The sequence below is a fragment of the Zootoca vivipara genome, chromosome Z (assembly GCF_963506605.1).
Source record: "Zootoca vivipara chromosome Z, rZooViv1.1, whole genome shotgun sequence".
Taxonomy (NCBI): domain Eukaryota; kingdom Metazoa; phylum Chordata; class Lepidosauria; order Squamata; family Lacertidae; genus Zootoca; species Zootoca vivipara.
This window is the reverse complement of record NC_083294.1, coordinates 16,807,246-16,827,456: the sequence shown is the minus strand read 5'-3', so window position 1 is coordinate 16,827,456 and position 20,211 is coordinate 16,807,246. Positions and strand designations below refer to the sequence as shown.

Here is a 20,211-nt window from a genome sequence, read left to right as displayed (position 1 = left end):
GAAAATTTTGGCCCAAATACCTTTGGCCCAGTCTGGCCAGGCATCCCTCGAGCGCCGTCGCTCCCAGCACGTCCCTAAAAAGAGAGAGAGGAAGAAATTAAGCTACAAAGCACCAACACTAGCAAGGCATCAAAGGGCACATCACCATGACTTTGATCATGGTTAGCTGAATGGCTTAGTATATGGTGCATGGTTCTTATTCTAGAAGAATAAGGCTGAATCAACACTACAACAGAAGGTGGTGGACTATACTTTGTTGGGAGTTTTTAAACAGGGTTGGATGGTCATTTATCAGGGGTGCTTCAGCCGGGATCCCTGCATTGCAGGGGGGAGGGCTGAATGAATGCTGGGTCCCTTTAAACTCTACAATTCTATCATTCTCAATAAACTGATTGATTGAATTCTATCATTCTCTTCAGAAGATAAAAAGATTAAATGGGCTCAGGATGTGGGACACAATATCCAATTTGAAAGTTGGGGGAAATTATGGAAAGTTGATATAAAATTCACAGCTTGCCTACAATTAAGAGAGAATTACATGAAAATGATGTATAGATGGTATATCACACCAGTGAAAATGGCAAAGACGTTTAGGAAAGAAAATAACAGATGTTAGAGATGTAAGGAAAAGGAAGGAACATTTTATCATATGTGGCTGGAATGCAAATTGCATTAAAAATATTGGGAAATGATATACAATGAATTGAAAAAAAAATGTTTAAAATGAATTTTGTAAAACACCCTTAAGCCTTTTTGTTAGGTATCTCAAATCAAGAGCTAACAAAAGAAAAATGGGCATTATTTATGTATGCTACAACAGCGGCAAGAATCTTGATTGCACAATATTGGAAGACGGGAGAAATACCATCAAAGGAACAATGGCAAGAAAAGCTGATAAACTATGCAGAATTGGCTAAGCTAACAGATAAACTACGAGAGAAGGGCAAAAAGGACTTCAAAAGAGTCTGGGAACCATTTATAGTTTATTTGCAGAAACAACAGAATGGACTGGATTCACTGGCAGGATTTGAATAAACTTTCACAATTTCATTTGAGTAACAGATATTTCAGAGAAATGATAAGGGATTTTAGTTTTGTGTAGGAAAAGCAGGATACGATAGATAAACCTAAATAACTCAGCAGAGGGGGAGTTGTGGGAAGTCTAGAGGAGGGGAGGGAGAATAATTGTAAATAACATGATGAATGAGATTTGTATCATTATTTGTTATAAAATTCAATAAATATTAAAAACAAAGAATTCTATCATTCTATGAACTTGGAACATGGGCTCTCCTTCACCGGAGGTTTTTAAGCAGATGTCAGAAGGACACCTGTCAGGGATTCCTTAGCTGTTATTTCTGCATTGCAGGGGGTGGGAGAGGATAATCCTTGGGGTTCCTCCCAACCGTGGGAGACCGGCACAGCTCACAATCCTGATCACAGAATAAGTCCATGGAACACCATTCCAATGAGATGATAATTTTGGTTTTGATGGGTTCTGCCAAGATCAGCAGTGCAAATATGTGCTCAATGGCCTCTTCATTTCTCAATCAAACACACAAGGACTGGCCACTAACTCAAACTGAGCAGAAAGAAGTCAACTGTGAGAGTCACAGGAAGCCTTGAGAAAAGGGTCTGCTTCCCTCTTACAGAATGCAACTCAGGAACAGCTAGAGGTGCAGATGGCGGTACCCCCACTGAGTAGGAATTAGAAATGGACACCTGCATTTTCCCAAAAGTGAATTTGCTGCGAACTTGCAGAGTCAAGAATCCCTCCCTAAAGGAAGCCAAAGGGGGTCAACAGGGCCATTGATAGCGCCCCTGCTTCTGCCCCCTCTGAACTCTGTTTGCTGCTCTGGGTCCCATTTTGGGGGCTGACTGAATCTCATATCACCCTCCCAACCAATCATCTTTAGGGCTGGGCAGAGGTTTCTCCTCAATCTGATTCGGAGACCCATCCAGCAGCTCCAAAGCAGGATAATCAAGGGCCAACCAAATCCAGGCTTTGAACCGATTCCGGGGGCCTTCCGCAGTCATGCAGCCAGGAGAGGTGTGTAAAATGTTTCTCCACAATTAAACATGCCTGCACATATTCTTCTCCCCACACTTTGCCACCAGACTGCCCTACTTTGACAGCTCCAGATCACTCTGTGTGGACCCAATTAATAAGACCATACCAAGCATGCTTTTAATCTCACTGCACACATACTCGTCGTCCTGGTTTCCCTGATGGGCCTGGAGGTCCTTGTACACCGCGTGGTCCCTGAAAGAAATGGAACAGAGCATGGGAAAAAAAGATAAGCATAGGAACACATGAAGCTGCTGTATATAGAGGCAGACCAATGACTCATCCACCATGCCAGTGAAGACTGAATTTGGGACATGCTCTACTATGTGCCCTTCTCATAAAAATAAAGTAAGATTCTAGTCCTCATTGCTCTGAATAAAGGGCTATGTAGGCACCAGGCAGAAACATTCCTCTTCTCACATGGATTTGGCTAATCAAACAATCTATGGCCATTTAAACTGTGTGTGGGGTGTGGGTGTGTCCTTGTTGCTTGTTATTATGGTATATATTTTTGTTTTTATATTGTAAACTGCCCTGTAATCTTCAGACGAAGGGCAGGATAGAAATTTAATAAATAATAATAAAGTAGGTAAGCCGCCTTGCACCAAGTCAGATCATTGGTCCACTGAATTCAAGCATTATCTACACTGAGTGTCAGTGGCTTTTTGTGGTTTCTGACAGGAGATGTTGGGGATTACACCTAGGGCCTTCTGCATGCCAAGCAAATGCTCTCCTGGTGAGCGGTGGCTGTTCCCAGTTACTTGCAATATAGGACCAAGAACATAGGAATTGGCCTACAGACTGAGACACAGACCATCTGTCAACCTAGCTCAGTACTGAGGGGATTTCTGTTGATATTTTGATATGCTCTGCCATTGAATGAACCTGAACAGATGACAAGGATTGAACCTGGGACCTTCTGCATGGAAAGCCAATGCTCTGCACTAAAGCTACAGCCCTTGTCCCTCAAGAGAATCACAAAGGAGGGCAAGGATGCAAAACCTAGCGAGTGGGCATTCAAAGAGGGCCACTGACACAGCCATCCTGGCTCCACGTGGTACCTATGTGCGAAGAGCAGCATCTTTGCTCTGCAAAGGTGGAAAGGGATAAAGGACAGGCACAGTTTATCACCAGCCCCAGAGCACTTAAGCCTCCTAAAGGTATTTCATTTTGTTATACAGTATGCAGTGAGATGGAGGCATTGAACAGGCAACTCAGAAGGGAAAGTAAGAGGATAATAGCTTCCTCTATCTACTCTCTTCAAGCTCCACATTCAGATTAATTTGTAGGGACGGCCCTTTAGGGCTTATTAAGCTGCTAGGTATCCATATCCTTTCTGAGATAAATGGAGCATCCTTTCTTAGGAGGGCAAAGTCACACACACACCTCTATAGGAAAAAATGGCTCTATTGTGTATGATTTAAATTAATAGCAGAGCTTGCGAGTCAGATCTTTCCTTGTGATCCATCCTGGGAGGAGGGGAGTTAAACGTCACCTGCCTATCTGGACCAAGTCAACAGAGGCTTTTCAAAACGAGTGTGTTGATTGATTAAAGAAAGTACAATGTGGTGGAGCAGTTAGAGTGCTGCACTAGGACCTAGGAGACCAGGTTTCAAATTGTTACTCAATCATGAAGCTCACTGGGTGACCTTGGGCGAGTCATTGCCTTTCAGCCTAACCTACCTCACAGGGTTGTTGTGGGGATAAAATGAAGAGCAGAAGAACTATGTAAGCTGCCTTGAGCTCCGTGGAGAAAAAGATGGGCTATAAATGCAACAAACAAACAAACAAACATACATACCTGTGGTCCCATGTCTCCTGATTCACCCTTTATGCCTCCACTGCCTGGGGGTCCCTAAGAGAAGAGGAATATTCAGAAAGAAAGGGGAAAAGGAACGAACTGAAAAATTAATCAGTAAATTATTAGCCCACCCCAACACCCCACCCCAGCCTACTCTCCTCATTCCTGGCTGATGGTTACTGGTGATTTTGGCATCCATTCCATGCACAAATTACCAGTTTTTGCAAGCAATTTCCCACTCATAACAATGCACATCATTTGCACCAACGTGTGCATTGTAATGCACACTTCTCCCCTGCAGCGCCATGCATATTGTTACATGCCACTCCCAATCTCTGCTTAGGGGTAACAAGACTCCAGGGGGTTGCAGATGCTTACCCAGAGTTTGTGCTTCCATTGGGAAAACAGGAGAGACTAGTGTCTTTAAGAAATACAGCTTATTTTACACCTAGAGCCTTCAATGGAGGGAGTTGCAGAACATTATGTCCAAAGATTGTCCCTTATTGCTCCTCTAGCAGTCTTCACAAAGCCCCTCCCCCTCTACTCACAGCTTGTCTCAAACTCCAGTCCCCCTTTAAAACAGGGAGGTGGCTTGCTTGCTGAACCACCATGCAAAGCACCTTTACCTGCTCGCTGAAAGGCGAGCTACCAGAGCTACTTCCTCACTTTCCTGCCTGCTGCTGCAGACTGCAGAACGTGATGACAGCCTTGGGTTTTTATGTATATAGAAAGATATAAAATAGAGAGCTTTGAGGGCTTTGCACTGCTTACTTACCATGGGGCCTGGCCTTCCAGTAAGACCCATTGGGCCTGCTGGTCCTCTCAGCGCCAACTGCAGGAGAGGGGAGAGAGACAAAAGAGGGTGTAAAAATGGTACTTGGCAGTTGTCACCTTTGCTAGAGTTGCATGCCAACCAGAGGGCATAGCAGCTCATCATGGTGAAGCCACATGTTGCTCTCCGAATTAGGTTTACTCAGAAGTAATTCCTCTGGTTGTTACCCAGCTAAATTCTACTCAGAGAAGACCCCCAGAAATGAATCAACCTAAGGTAGTCATCTCCGTTAATTTTAAGGGGTTTACTCTGTGTAGGAAAAGCATTGGTTAGAAAACCCAGCGACTTTACTTTTTTTAGACAATTTATATACTAACCCATTACAATTTTCAGTTAAAATGATAAAATCAGAATGCAGTTGAGACTTCTTTTTTAAGCCTTAAAGAAGCACTGGGGGAGTCTGCACTATGGAGGCGCAGGAAAATTCTGCGTCCAGGGAAGCTGTTTACCAGCTCCATCAGGTACGCAGGCTGAGACCCTACCTGCCTGCGGCCTGTCTCGCCAGAGTGGTGCATGCTCTGGTTATCTCTCGCTTGGACTACTGCAATGCGCTCTGCGTGGAGCTACCTTTGAAGGTGACCCGGAAACTACAACTAATCCAGAATGTGGCAGCTAGACTGGTGACTGGGAGCGGCCACCGAGACCACATAACACCTGTCTTGAAAGATCTACATTGGTTCCCAGTACGTTTCCAAGCACAATTCAAAGTGTTGGTGGTGACCTTTAAAGCCCTAAAAGGCCTCGGTCCAGTATACCTGAAGGAGCATCTCTACCCCCATCGTTCTGCCCTGACACTGAGGTCCAGCACCAAGGGCCTTCTGGAGGTTCCCTCACTGCAAGAAGCCAAGTTATAGGGAACCAGGCAGAGGGCCTTCTTGGTAGTGGCACCTGCCCTGTGGAACGCCCTCCCACCAGATGTCAAAGAGAAAACCAATTACCAGACTTTTAGAAGACATTAGAAGGCAGCCCTGTTTAGGGAAGCTTTTAATGTTTGACTGACTATTGTATTTTAATATTTTGTTGGAAGCCACCCAGAGTGACTGCGGAGACCCAGCCAGATGGGGAGGGTATAAATAATAAATTATTATTATTTATTATTATTTGGTGTGGAAGGCTTTGCCCTATAGAACTCCCTGCCAGTGGAGGTTTGGTAAAAACCACCCACACCTTCTGAAAACTGTCTTGCCTGGATGTGCCTTTGCAATTACAATTCTTTCCCTTTCATTTTAACCAACCAGTATTTATTGATTTTATTATAAACCTGTATGTTGGACACTACCTTGGTGAAAGTGTAGGCGATAAATATGTGGGGGGCTTCTGTTGTGCTGCATCTGGAAGCTGCAGTTAGTGCAGGACACTGCAGCACGATAGCTGACAGGAGCAAGGCCTTGTCAGCACGTAACACCTGTGCTCCGAGATCTGCACTGGTTATTGATCTGCTACCGGGCCATATTCAAGTTGTTGCTATTAGCATATAAAGCCCTTAACAATTTGGGACCAGTTTACCTGCAAGATTGCCTTACCTCACATATGCCCACTTGACCACTTCGATCAGTAGAATTGATGCTATTACAGGGGCTGCCACATAAATACCCTGTCCGCATTTGTATGAATTCAATATTTTAGTGAGGCAACGCCTAGACTTTGGAACTTCCTGTCTATTGACATGAGTCTATTCAGTGCACGCTAGAAACATTCTTGCTTAGAAAAGCCACACCAGATGTTCAGAAAGTTGATGTGTGTTTGAGTCCATATATATATATATATATATATATATATATATATATATATATATATATATATATATATATATGTATATAAACTATTGCTAATTCAACTTTTCAAAAGTCTTAAATTAATGTTGTAAACTTTTGTCAGTGAGAATTGTTATCATTTTATCTTTTTGTAAAATCACTTTGAGATTCTATTTACTATCATGTGGCATATACCATTTATGGAATAAATATAAATATAAATATAAATATAAATATAAATATAAATATAAATATAAATATAAATATAAATATAAATATAAATAAATATAAATAATATATATTCCTGCGTATAAGACTACTTTTTAACCCAGGAAAATATTCTCAAAAGTCGGGGGTCGTCTTATACGCCGGGCCGTATTTCATATACGGCGAGTATATCCCAAACTCTATTTTAACTGGAAAAGTTGGGGGTCGTCTTATATGCTCAGTCGTCTTATACGCCGTAATATATAAATAGGTAAAATGGGCATATAACACCCATCACATTTACAGGAGTAGAATCTTAGGACTAGAGAGCAGATCTAGGATAATCAGCTCCTTGTTTGTACCCTGATGCCCGGCTTCCATAAACCTGGTGCTCCCCGTGTATTTTTGGACTACAACTCCCACCATCCCTGAATATTGATGGCAATGACCAGGGCTGATGGGACTTGGATTCCAACAACACCTACAGAGCCCTCTATGAAAAGAGCAAGGGCCCAGAACTTCAGAAATTGTCACAGTCTAGGGATCTTTGTTTTTTTGTTTTCAACTACTAATTAAAAAGTCATGTAGCTAGGCCAGAGTCAATAAATCTTTTGGCAGGTAATGGGCCTGTCCGCACTTTATAACGTCGCCAGGACAAATTTGTTCCATTGCAAGAATTCAATCCCTTAAAAGACCTGTAATTATCTGTGTTCTCCAGTAATTAAAATCCAACCAAGGGCTGCAATCATAATGCATTGGGGAGGGGGGGGGGCGCGGCGGCGGCAAAAAGTGCAAGATAATTTAGTGATCTGTGTGCTGTGAGTTTAACTAAACTGCTCCACCATTAAAAGGACAACGGGAGGAAAGTCGCTGCTTTTGTCCTAGGAGGCCAAATCCAAAGTATGGAGAAATATATAAAGTGAAAAAGCAAAGAACAATTAGCTGGTAAGGTTTAGGCAGGCACCTGAGTGACATTAGTGTAGAACACCTGCTTGCTGTTTGCTCAGGGTGCATTCCAAAAGGAAGGTGCCACCACGCTAAACACCCTGCTTTCAGTCAATGTAAGATGAATCCTAAGAGTGTCTCTCCTGAGAACTGAAGTGACTAGGCAGGGATATACAAGGTCAGGCATTCCTGGGATTTCTGGGCAGGGTTGCCAGGTCAGAAACTTACCAGCCTCTGAGATTTCAGGATTCAAACCCCGACACTTGGGGGAACCCCCAGGTGATGCCCTGGAGACAGAGGTTAATTGGGAGAAGGGAGCAGAAGAGGGCAGACCCAACCAGAGTGTCTGTGCTATAATTTGCAGCGGTCTCTTGTGGGGCTGAAGTTTGCAAGCTGCATTCGCAGTCTTCCTTTTAAAAAAATAAAAAAATGAAGAGACTCTCACCCACCAGTCCCTGCAGAAGGAGGTTAATTGGGAGAGGGGGCCAGAGGAAGGCAACCTCCCACTACTTTGTAGCCACCCTGGTGGGCTGAAGCTTGCAAATTGCATGTACAGTCTTCATAATAATTTTTAAAATTATTATCAAAGGCACTTCTGCCCACCTGGAGATTCAAGACCTCCTCCTGCTACCTGAAGGGGGGCAGGCAAAGGGGGAAGTTTCAGGTCAGACTAGGAGGTCTGGCAACCCCATTCACGGAAGTTTATAGAACAGTATTGTATGGCTCTGGAAGTCACTGTTTTAGCATTCAAGTGGCCTGCTCAGATCCTAGGCTCAGGGAAAGGGCCATATCTCAGGCACAGCGCATCTGCTTTATATGCACAAGGTCCCAGGTTCAATCCCCAATGGTGTCTCCAGGTAGGGCTGTAAATTTCCCCTGCTTGTGGCTCTAGAGAGGCATTTCCAGTCGGTATTCCTGGCATTTCCTGACAATATGGAGCAAGATGGACCAAGGGTCTGACTCTGCATAAGGCCTCCTACTTACCTCAGCCCCTATGTTCAGAATTATGAGGACTAGAATCTTACTTTATTTTTAGGGGATGGACCACAGCTCAGTGCCAGGGCCCGAACTTTGCATGCAGCATGTCTTCCAGTAGGGCAGAGAGAGACCTCCTATCTAGAACTTTGGAAACACAATGTCAGTCACTGCAGATTGTACTCGGCTAGATGGACTAATGGCCGGACTCAATGTAAGGCAGCTTTCTGTGTCCTGTGTGGCTGCATGAAATTTAAGTCAGGTCTCAAATCCCACCGATATCAGCTAATTGTTCTTTGCTTTTCACTTTATATATTTCTCCATACTTTGGATTTGGCCTCCTAGGACGAAAGCAGCGACTTTCCCCCCGTTGTCCTTTTAATGGTGGAGCAGTTTAGTTAACCTGCTCACACAGCCTTTCCCTGAGGGGTGATCCAGCTATATCTGACATACTCAATTGAGCATAGAATTATAGAATTGGTGAGTTGGAAGGGCCCCAAGGGTCATCTAGCCCAACCCCCTGCAATGCAGGAATCAGAGCTCATCAGCTGATGGGTGATGTATTTCGTAGCTGTTTTACGTACACAAATTTCATTACTGCTTTTATGCCGCCCACCACCATGTAAACGAAGTAGAGAGAAGCTGGCCCAGTGTCCCACATGCCAAAGTGGCACCTATCACTTACCCGGGCTTGTTGGAGGATGGCTTGCGCCTGGGACTCTTGAGCAGACACCATGGGGCCTTTCGAGCCGCCATCACCTCCCCCGCTGAACCGAAACTGAAGTGGGCAAAGCGGAGAGAAGAGGATCAGTTGGAGAATTACATCCTTTTGGGGGGTGGGGTGGGGGTGGGAAGGACAACATTATCTCACTTCTGGAGGGTTGCTGGGAATGAGAGTGGATTGGTAGCACCATTCCCAACAGGACTTTGTAGGCAGCAAAAAACCACCTGCTGTTTCAAGTGGCTGTGAGATTTACTTTTTGCTTGTAAAGGAAAGACGCGTGTGTCACCTGGTTTAATAATCTTCTGCCACCTCATCTTATAACAGTAAAGTCTCTCCCCCCCCCCCACTGACAGTCACTGGAATTCTCCTCCACACAGCCGAATGACCTTAATATGCTGTATCAGGTAACAGCAAATGCCTGTATGGAGAAAGTTGTCTTTATAGTTGCAAATCCCCCGAATTGCCAGTTAACGGGTGCTCACCGGCAGCATCAACATAGTCCCAGGAGGTCCTGGCAAACCATCTGCCCCAGGCAGGCCTGCTCGTCCAGGAGGCCCCTGCAAATTGAACGGAACATAGAACAGGTGTTAAAAACTTTGGACAATGCAACTATTTTGGGTTTATTAATGGTGTGGAGACTGCAGGATGCAGCGGTCAGGTGGCGATCCAAGCATTTACTCTCTTCCTTTTGGGACCTTTCTGGTCAAGAGAGGAAGAGTGGTGGGAAGCAGAGGGAATTTTATAGATCTTCCTTAATTCACTAAATTAAAACCATCTCACAAAGGTTACTTCAGAACACAGGAGGAGCTCTGGTGGATCAGGCCAAAGGGGGCTCATCTATTCCATCATCCTGTTCTCAGTGGCCAACCAGATGACCCACAGGGAACCCTTATGTTCTTTCGAAAAGCAGACTGAACACTCCTCTCCCTCTTCTTCCCTGAAGTGCATGTCCCGTCCCTCCTCCCCCATCCAAAGGCAGAGGGAATCGTGGCCCACAGCTGGGTGGAGCCACCAAGCGAGCTGCCTGCTCCAGCCCCTTCCGAAAGGACAAGCTGCAGTATTGACTTCCTTGCAAGGCAGGATTGATGCAGCATGGCTGGGTCTTTCATGCTCTGTCATGTCACAACCGTGGGGAAGATTATTACTGGGCCCTCGAAGAGTCGTAAATACAAGAGGCTGCATCGGAAAAGCAATAGCTCAGTGCCACCCGTTTGACAGACCCAACCCTCAACAGGATTGGGAGAAGAAGGAAGCCCCGGGAGAAAACAAATAATAATGTGAACAAAGGAGAGAGAGTCAGAGCATTGGCCAAACTAGCTCAGTGTTGTCTGCACTGACTGGTAGAGACTCTCCTGGGTTTCAGGCAAGGGGTATTCCCAACCCTACCTGAAGATGCTAGGGTTGAACTTGGGAAGATGGGAAGGGCTCTACCACTGAGCTACATCCTTTCCCATAAAAATTAGCAAGGTTCTAGTCCCTATGGCTCCTGTAAGGGTGACTCCCTACAGGGAGCCAGCCCCCATTATCCCGACGTCCACCTCCCACCTCGTCAAGTACAGAGAGCACCAGTGGTTCTGAAGCAGCCAGAGGGGGAGGGAGAGACTCGGAGGAGGAGAGAAATCAGAGGGAGGAACAATGGGAAAGCTCGGGGGGGGGGGCGGAGGGATGCAGGAAGCTGCTCAGGGATGTTGCAGAGCCAGGGCACCGACCGCTCAGGGAGGAAGCTGAAAGGGCATCGCTCCTTCCGGCGCAAGAAGTAAGAAGAGCGCTGCAATGCAGGTCAAGGGGATGGCATTTTGGGGTGCCCAGGCTACTTTGCTGGCCTAGGAACAGATGTACGCCATTGCCGGATTCTGTTTCGGGATGAGAGGTCCTGTTTTAAGCTGTCTCTACACTGTAAATAAATAGCACAATAAACTTATTTGAAGACAAACTGGACTTAGGCGGAGTTACTCTAGAGTAGCCACGACGACCCTCTGACAGTTCCAAATCAAGGGCAGATTTAAATAGCAATGTAAGAAGCCACCTTATCCCAAGTCAGGTGCAGGGGTCCAGACAGCTCAATATTTCCTACACTGACTGGCAACAGCTTTCCAGGGTTTCAAGTAGGAGATCTCTTTTCCGGGGATTCAATCTGGGACCATGCACATGCAAAGCGGATGCTCTGCCCTTCCCCAAATCCCTCCCCCAAATTATAGCAATCCCCTGATTTTTCAGACTAGAGTACAACTTAATCAGGATGTTTTTTATAGTGGCCAAGTCTCACCCCTGGCTTTTTCTGGCCTATTGCTGTCCAAGAGGTTATTGGGTTGGTACACAACCAATCCTTATTTGGGCCCAAAGCCTGCATTTTCTCCTCCATCTGCATCTTTCTCAGGGCAAGGTCATTGGCCAGGTTTGTAGGTCTGGACAAAAATAGGGGTGTTGGATGCCATACAACAGGGACAGTCCCTGAAAAACAGGGACATTTGGACCCCATTGAAATGGAACAATGGTATGATCAGTTCTTATTAGAGGATTCAGAATGAAGTTTATTCTCCCAGGAATGTACAAGGGCATCATATTTCATTGCACCCTGTATTCATCACATCCAAGACTGTTTCCATTCCACTGCAATGCGCCTTCCACCAGAAACTATGCTATTCGTCTCACTATCCACTGTTGTGAAATTACAAGACTTACACAATTAATTACTTAAATTATACCATCAATGTGTTATTTATAGAATCCCAGGGTGGAGAGTTTGCTGTTGTGCTCAGAATCTGCTTACACACTGGACTAGATGAGCCACTGGCCTGATCTAGCAATCTCTTTTCCTAAACTCTTTCGGAGCATTTGAGTGATTTTTAAAACTACTTTTGCAATGTCATCGATGAGCACCATATTCCTTTTTCTTTTAAAATAAAGAGATTTGTGTCTTTAATAGATGCAAAACATACTTATTTGTTTAGAAAATAGTTGAACATTGTCTTGAACAGACAGAAGGGAACCTGATCAGATGTGATCAGAAACAAAGAAGCCCCCAAATTACCGTATTTTTCCGTGCATAAGACTAGGTTTTTCCCCTAAAAAATAATGTCAAAAATTGGGGGGGGGCGTCTTATACACAGATAGATCTCCCCCCATTTTCTTAAATCGGAGTCCCCCCAAATAGTGTCTTATACATGGGGGTGTCTTATAGACGGAAAAATACGGTATCTCTCTGAGGTCATGAAATACTCAGGCCTGCTTCAGCTAAAGCACGGCTGAGATTCCTTCTCATTTCTGGGAGCAGAGAGAGAGGAATTTCTCTAAAATTCGAAATTTTAGGGGAGGGAGGATGCTGATATATATATATATATATATATATATATATATATATATATATATATATTAAAAGTAAGAAAACTGGGTATCAACCAGGGAATGCAGAAATTTGTAAGCTGTGGAAAGAGCCACACACTGCCCCCTGCTGGCCACACCTCCTCAATGCAATGTGAGACGGCATTTCCAAGATGTTCCAGGAATTGCAGCCTTTGAGAAGCTGCAGCGAGTGCCTTAAATTTTTAAAATACACACACACACACACACACACACACACACACACATATACATATACATACATACATATATATATATATAGGGGGACTACCTGCACCTTGTAAATATGGTACGGGGCAATCTCTCCCAAAAGCATCAATTAAATAACTTATCTTTAGGGAGGGTTTTGTATTGCTCCCCACCCACTCAATGAAAGGTTAAAATAAACGAAATATATTTTTTTGATGTTCAGTGCAGCTCTAATTTAAGAAAGTCTTTTTTTAAAAAACACACACCCAGAAACTGCTTGCAGTGTTCCAAGGATGCCACTAGGTGTCAGGCCTAAATCAATTGCTGTAAAACAGATGTAACAGTAATATTCATCTACTAAGGAAACCCAGCAGATCTCTTTGAATCCCTGCATGTTTGCATTTCTAAGGTGCACAATTATCTTCACACCAATGGACACCAGCATATGCCCAGATAGGGGCAGAGGAAGGAGGATGCGGTAGATGTGAGCCGCCCCAGGTGTCACCACTGAGGGGGGTGACAAAATGCCAGGCGGCACTCACTGCGGGGCCTGTAGCGCACCTGAGCTGGGAGAGACACGGTGCCTTGGGCGTGCGAAGGCTCTGCACTGTCCAAATGGTCTGCCCACTGCCTCCCCCCCAGCTGTAGGACAGCTGTGTAGGAGGAGGCAGGCAGACCCTGGAGACCCTGCTCTGCACCCCAACCCCTATGGGTGGCTCGCCCCACCCCTGGGCGCACTGCCCCAGGTGCCCAAGTGGCTTTCTCTGCCACTGTGCCCAAAGGAACTAGGAATGTGCCATGATTTTGTCACACTGGACAGCCAGATGAAAAACCGTTGTTTGGTTTTCGTGGGAAACAAACTGCAGTGGAAGGGAAATAGTGCTTTGTGCAACAAATGCAAGTGGGATGAAAAATGAGGCCTTCTTATATCTCCAATCATAGCAGAATCATAGAACTGAAAGAGGGTAATCTAGTCCAACTAGATTTTGTGCAACTAAAGCATCCCCATCCAGCCTCAGCTTAAAAACCTCCAAATGAAGGAGAGTCCACAATCTTCCAAACGAGTCCATTCCACTGTCAGGCAGCTCTTACTGTCAGAAAATTCTTCCTGGTGTTTGGTAGGAATCTCCTTTCTTGTAACTCGAAGCTATTGGTTTGGGTCCTACCCTCCACAGCAGGAGAAAACAAGCTTGTTCCATCTTCCATGGGACAGCCCTTGGGATATTTGGAGATGGCTATTGTATTGTGAGGAGGAATTAAAGAACCTTTTGATGAGGGTGAAAGAGGAAAGAGGAGAGAGCAAAATATGGTCTGAAGCTCAACATCAAAAAAAACTAAGACCATAGCCACTGGTCCCATCACCTCCTGGCAAATAGAAGGGGAAGAAATGGAAGCAGTGAGAGATTTTACTTTCTTGGGCTCCTTGATCACTGCAGATGGTGACAGCAGTCACGAAATTAAACGACGCCTGCTTCTTGGGAGAAAAGCAATGACAAACCTAGACAGCATCTTAAAAAGCAGAGACATCACCTTGCCGACAAAGGTCCGTATAGTTAAAGCTCTGGTTTCCCCAGTAGTGATGTATGGAAGTGAGAGCTGGACCATAAAGAAGGCTGATCGCCGAAGAATTGATTCTTTTGAATTATGGTGCTGGAGGAGACTCTTGAGAGTCCCATGGACTGCAAGAAGATCAAACCTATCCATTCTTCAGGAAATCAGCCCTGAGTGCTCACTGGAAGGACAGATCCTGAAACTGAGGCTCCAAGACTTTGGACACCTCATGAGAAGAGAAGACTCCCTGGAAAAGACCCTGATGTTGGGAAAGATTGAGGGCACTAGGAGAAGGGGATGACAGAGGACGAGATGGTTGGACAGTGTTCTCGAAGCTACCAACATGAGTCTGACCAAACTGCAGGAGGCAGTGGAAGACAGGAGTGCCTGGCGTGCTCTGGTCCATGGGGTCACGAAGAGTCAGACACGACTAAATGACTAAACAACAATAACAAATTGTATCTCCTCTCAGTCTCCTCTTTTCCAGGCTAAGCATACCCAGCTCCTTCAACCATCCCTCATAAGGCTTGGTTTACAGCCCCTTAATCATCTTGGTCGCCTTCATTTGCACACTTCATTTCAATACCCTTCTTAAACTGTGTCACCCAGAACTGTAGTCCAGGTGTGATCTGACCAAGGCAGAATAGAGAGAGCTGCCCTTTACCATCTTACATCCCTAGGTACAACCTGAAATGTCTGTTTCTGTGTTGTGCATTACAGGTTGCATATACAACTGGTATATTGACTGCTGCCTGCAGATTAATCTGCATTGTTTCTTGAACAAGAGCTCTAAAACCATGTCACATGGGCTTAGAGTGAGTGTCATAAAAAAGGCATCCAGAGTTGCTTTTGAACTTCAAGCAGAAGCAATTGCCAGCCCAGGTAATAATCCAAACTGAGCAGAAAATTTATCCCAGGTTATTACACGAATTGCGGGGGTGGGGGCAGGGGGAAGAGGATCCTTTTAGAAGAAACAGATTGCATACTGGAGCTCCTCCTGCTGGCCATTGTCAGAATCACATAGGGGGCCTTCTCCCTGCAACTACTGTACTGTACATGGCATCCAGGAAACAAGGAGGAAGTGACAGGCACTAAGTGGATGGTTTTCAAAGAAGATTGGACGAATTCATGGAGGAGAGGGCTATTGATGGTTACTAGCCATGGTGGTTATGCTGTGCCCTCCACAGTCGGAGGTAGTAATGTTTCTGAATAGCAGTTGCTGGAAACCATGGGAATGGGAGAGGGCTCTTGTGCTCAGGACAGTCCTACTTGCTGCTTTCTCACAGGCAACTGTCCAGCCATTGTGAGAACAGGCTGCTGGACTAGATGGGCCATGGGCCTGATCCAGCAAGTTCTCCTTATGCTCAGAAACTCAATTTAAGCATGCTTTTAAAAAAAAACAAAATACATTATCTCACAAATGCAAGCATCGTATTGCAACAGAAACCCATGTCAATTGTTGTGGTCCAAGTGAGATCTGGACACTGGGTAGTAGTAGTAGTAAAGGTAAAGGGACCCCTGACCATTAGGTCCAGTCGTGACTGACTCTGGGGTTGCGCGCTCATCTCGCATTATTGGCCAAGGGAGCCGGTGTATAGCTTCTAGGTCATGTGGCCAGCATGACAAAGCTGCTTCTGGCAAACCAGAGCAGCACATGGAAACGCCATTTACCTTCCCGCTGTTTATCTACTTGCATTTTGACGTGCTTTCGAACTGCTAGGTTGGCAGGAGCAGGGACCGAACAACGGGAGCTCACCCCGTCACAGGGATTCGAACCGCCGACCTTCTGATCAGCAAGCCCTAGGCTCAGTGGTTTAACCACAGCGCCACCTGGGTCCCTTAGTAGTAGTAGTAGTAGTAGTAATAATAATAATAAAAGTTTTGTTGAGTTTGCTCTGGCAGGCCAGCAAAGGAAACTGCCATTTCCCATGAAATCCAATTTCGGTGTGAATCAAATTTGCTTAGAATGTTATCCTGTGTGATTTATGCTAACATATTTCAACTCAACTTTTGAACATTTACTTCTGATTCAGCTTCAGACAGAATCTGCTTAGGGAACAACCTTAGAAGGAGAAATTGGGCACAAACTACCTATCTCCCTATGTGAACCTGCCAAGCCACTTTGATCCTTGAGGGAGAACGTCTTCTTGGTCCCATCAATGTCAGAGGTGAGGTTAGTGGTGATTCCAAATCAAGGCAGAAAAATTATTTGCAGAAAGACAGCAGGAGCAGTTTTGTAATAGGGCTCACTCCCTGTGCTCAGGGAATTTGCAAGGTAACTCACCCTTTCACCAGGATCTCCAACTTGACCCATGGGACCAGTCGTACCTGGAGGACCTGGAAGACCCTGATGTGGAAGAAAAAAGAAGGAAAATTAGCTGCAAGACAAAAGGAAGTGTGTGTACACCACACACACACACACACACACACACACACACACACACACACACACAGAACAGGAAAAGTATGAGAAGGATGTGTTTACTTTAGCATTGTCAAATTGACCTCACAAGGCTTGCAGATCCATGCCCATCATATGGAAGTAATTGAACCCAGAGAACAGCTGCACTCGGGCAGCAGTCAAAAGACACACAATGAGACAAGGTTGTGCTAAGTGAGAGAAAATTGGGGGAAAGCACAGAATATATAGGTCATATTTTGCAACTCACCGCTGGTCCTTCTGGCCCAGATGGGCCCTCAATGAGCATCCCCTGAAAGAGAGAAAGAGATTGGAATACATTTAACAAACAGGCCAGTGGGAACTCTAAACTTGTTTTTTTTTAAAAAAATAAAATAAAATTCTGCAGTCTAAAAACTGAATTCTGCAATAGTATAGTACAAAATTGCATATTTTCAATAATAGAGTTGGAACAGGCTCAGAAAAGGGCAACCCAAACGATCAAGGGGATGGAGCAACTCCCCTATGAAGAAAGGGTGCAGTAGTTGAGACGTTTTAGCTTAGACAAAAGGTGAGTAAGATAGAACTGTACAAAACTGCATGGTGTGGAGAAAGTGGATAGAGAAGAGTTTCTCTCCCTCTCTCATTACAGTAGAACTTGTGGTCATCCAGTGCTGCCGAATGTTGGAAGATTCAGGACAGATGAGAGAGTTACTATGCAGTGCATAGTTGAACTGTGGAACTCCCTCCTGCAGGAGGCTGTGATGGTCACTAGCTTGGATGGCTTTCAAAGAGGATTAGACAAATGCAATGAGGTCAGGGCTATCAATGGCTACCGGTACTAGCCACAATGGCTATGCTCTGCTTCCACAGCTGGAGGCAGAATTCCTTCTGAATCCTAGTTGCTGGAAACTGCAAGAGGGAAGAGTTGTTGTTCTGCTCAGATCCTGCCTGGGGGCTTCCCATTCGGGGCATCTGGCTGGCCACTGTAGGAACAGGATGGTCAACTAGGTGGCTTAATCCAGCAACACATCTCTTCTTATTTTTCTTATGTTCTTCTTCTGTAGCAGCTGCTGCTTTTAACCCTCTTATGCACAGCAAAAACGACAGGGCTCCAAGATCTTACTGCACGTTGAGCTAAAAAAACTGGCACACACAGTGGCCATTCTGAAAAGTACAGTAAGCAGCTGAAATGTACCCCTACCCACCCCCCCAAAAAACACAAGGCCTCACTTCAAGTAAATTTATTATGTAGTGACTTGCAGGGCCTCTGTGGAGTTGAAGAGGGGAGGGGGAAGGCATCCAGCGAGTCTAGCTTGGAATGCATCTAAGCCTGATAAGGAGTGCATTTAAAAAAAAAACGCTCCAAAATGTTTCTTTTTTTGGACAGTGGAGAGAGAGAGAGAAAATACAAGCATTTGGTCTTGTTTACATTCTAGCAGCCTCTCGGTGGTCTGGCATTTTCAAACCCCGCTCAGAGCTGCCAAATTCTTATGCAACCGTTTTCAGCAGATCCCCCTCCATGCTGAGGGCATCTCTGATTTTTCAAAGTGTTTCAGCTGCAAGCTCCCTCAGAGAAAGGGGTGAGGGAAGAATGGGAGGCAGCTAGAAAACAGTTAAGAGGAGGAGTTGGTTCTGACTTCATTTCCCCTTGTAGGGAAATCATCAGGGGGAAGCGGCAAATGGAGACCTTTCAACTTTGCAAGTCAGACAAGGTCGCTGTTACTTTGGCTGGTCTGCCAGGAAAAAACTGGGTTAATTGGGTCGCTAGTGTACAAAAAATGTTAGATGGGGAGGACTGAGCTTGGGCGGAAAGAGTTGCTTTTTTTCTTTTTACGGAACAGAGAAGGCATAGCTGTTGAAAGGGTGTAGAAGCAGCTGGGCTGAGGAACATAAGAAGAACCTGCTGGATCAGGCCAAAGGGAGCCCACCTAGTCCATCATCCTGTTCTCACAGCAGCTAACCAGATGCTAACAGGGAAAACCTGCAAGCAGGACCTGAGTGCAAAAGCAACTCTTCCCTCCTGCAGTTTCCAGCAACCGGTATTCAGAAGCAGCGTTGACTGCCTCAATGGTAGAATGCAGCCATTGTGGTTAGTAGTAATAGTTGGCCTTCCCCTCTATGAATTGGTTTAATAAGACTTGAGATTGCATGTAAGAGATGCCATTGCTTTGTCATGTCCCCCCACATAAACAATTCTGTGCAAATTTAAAAAAGATGGGAACCTCAACATCAGAGAGAATGGATTCAGCTCAGTCCACTCCCTCCCACTGTATTAGTTTTCCTCTTGCAGGGATTTTTTTTCTTCTACACCTCTCCTTGCAGGATTTTTTTTTAACATTAAGGGAGGATCTCCAAATTGCAGCCTGAAGTTATTCAGCACTAAGAACTCTGCAACTTCATTCTGTTGTCCAGAACCTAGGTCAGATCCAATATGGTGATGTACAGTGGTGACAGCAGCCAGATGTTGTAGCAACCAGAATTGCAACAAAAATGATCCAGGAGGACAGAGTGACTCCCCTATGAGGAACAGTTGCAGCATTTGGGATTTTTTTTTAGCTTAGAGAACATGTAAGTAAGAGGCAACATGATAGAAGTTTATATTATTATGCAAGGCATGAGGAAAAGTTTCCTTCCTGTCTCATAGCACTAGATGTGGACATCCAAATGAAGCTGGGTGTTGTATGCAAGATGATGGATAAAACAAAGGCCTTCTTCACACTGTAGCGCTCTCTCCCACAGGAGGCAGGGATGGCCACCAGATTGTATGGCTTTAAAAGAGGAGGAGACAAATTCATGGAGGAGGAGAGGGCTATTGATGGCTACTAGCCAGGGTCACTATGGGTCAGAGGAAGCAATGCTGAATACCAGCTGCTGGGAACTGCAGGCAGGGAGAGGGCTCTTGTGGTCTGGACCTGCTTTGAGGACTTTCTACTAGGGCATCTGGCTGGCCACTGTGATAAGAAGATGCTGGACTAGATGGGCCATTATGTTCTTATGTCTATATTCTTGGGCAGAGAACTTTTGGAGGCTGGGAAAGGAGAAGACAGAAAGATAGGATACACTTCCACCCTGCCACCAAACAAGAGAAATGCAGAATAAATTTCTTAGTAGTTTTCCCTACTTGTTACTGGAGAACCTCTTGCAACTATTTCAGTGGTTGAGAACTTATGCAGTCCATGGGCCTTGTTCTACTCTGAGCAGCCTTCCAGGGGTCATATGTCAATGGTGCATAGGGTTGCCATACGTCCGGATTTCCCCGGACATGTCCAGAATACTGCAGTCGGCAGCAGTGTCCGGGCAAAAATTGGGGAAATGTCCAGAAAAATCCAGCCATATGGATGCCCATGTCGGCAGTGCCATTTTTGCAGTTTTTCAATAAAAATAGCTCTAAAATTTATTGGGTT

At 45.1% G+C, this 20,211-nt stretch overlaps 1 protein-coding gene across 2 annotated transcripts in view; it reads right to left on the bottom strand.

Annotated features, from left to right (window-relative positions):
• The window catches only part of COL5A1 (collagen type V alpha 1 chain), a 193,569-nt gene that overhangs the window by 83,186 nt on the left and 90,172 nt on the right, over positions 1 to 20,211 (bottom strand). For both annotated transcript variants that reach the window (XM_060270186.1, XM_060270185.1), the window contains exons 10-17: positions 17,076 to 17,117; positions 16,691 to 16,753; positions 9,789 to 9,863; positions 9,268 to 9,360; positions 4,645 to 4,701; positions 3,870 to 3,923; positions 2,210 to 2,263; positions 21 to 74 (exon numbers count right to left, since the gene is read on the bottom strand). In XM_060270186.1, coding sequence (XP_060126169.1) covers positions 21 to 74; positions 2,210 to 2,263; positions 3,870 to 3,923; positions 4,645 to 4,701; positions 9,268 to 9,360; positions 9,789 to 9,863; positions 16,691 to 16,753; positions 17,076 to 17,117 — 492 coding nt within the window. The remainder of the gene's footprint in view (positions 1 to 20; positions 75 to 2,209; positions 2,264 to 3,869; positions 3,924 to 4,644; positions 4,702 to 9,267; positions 9,361 to 9,788; positions 9,864 to 16,690; positions 16,754 to 17,075; positions 17,118 to 20,211) is intronic.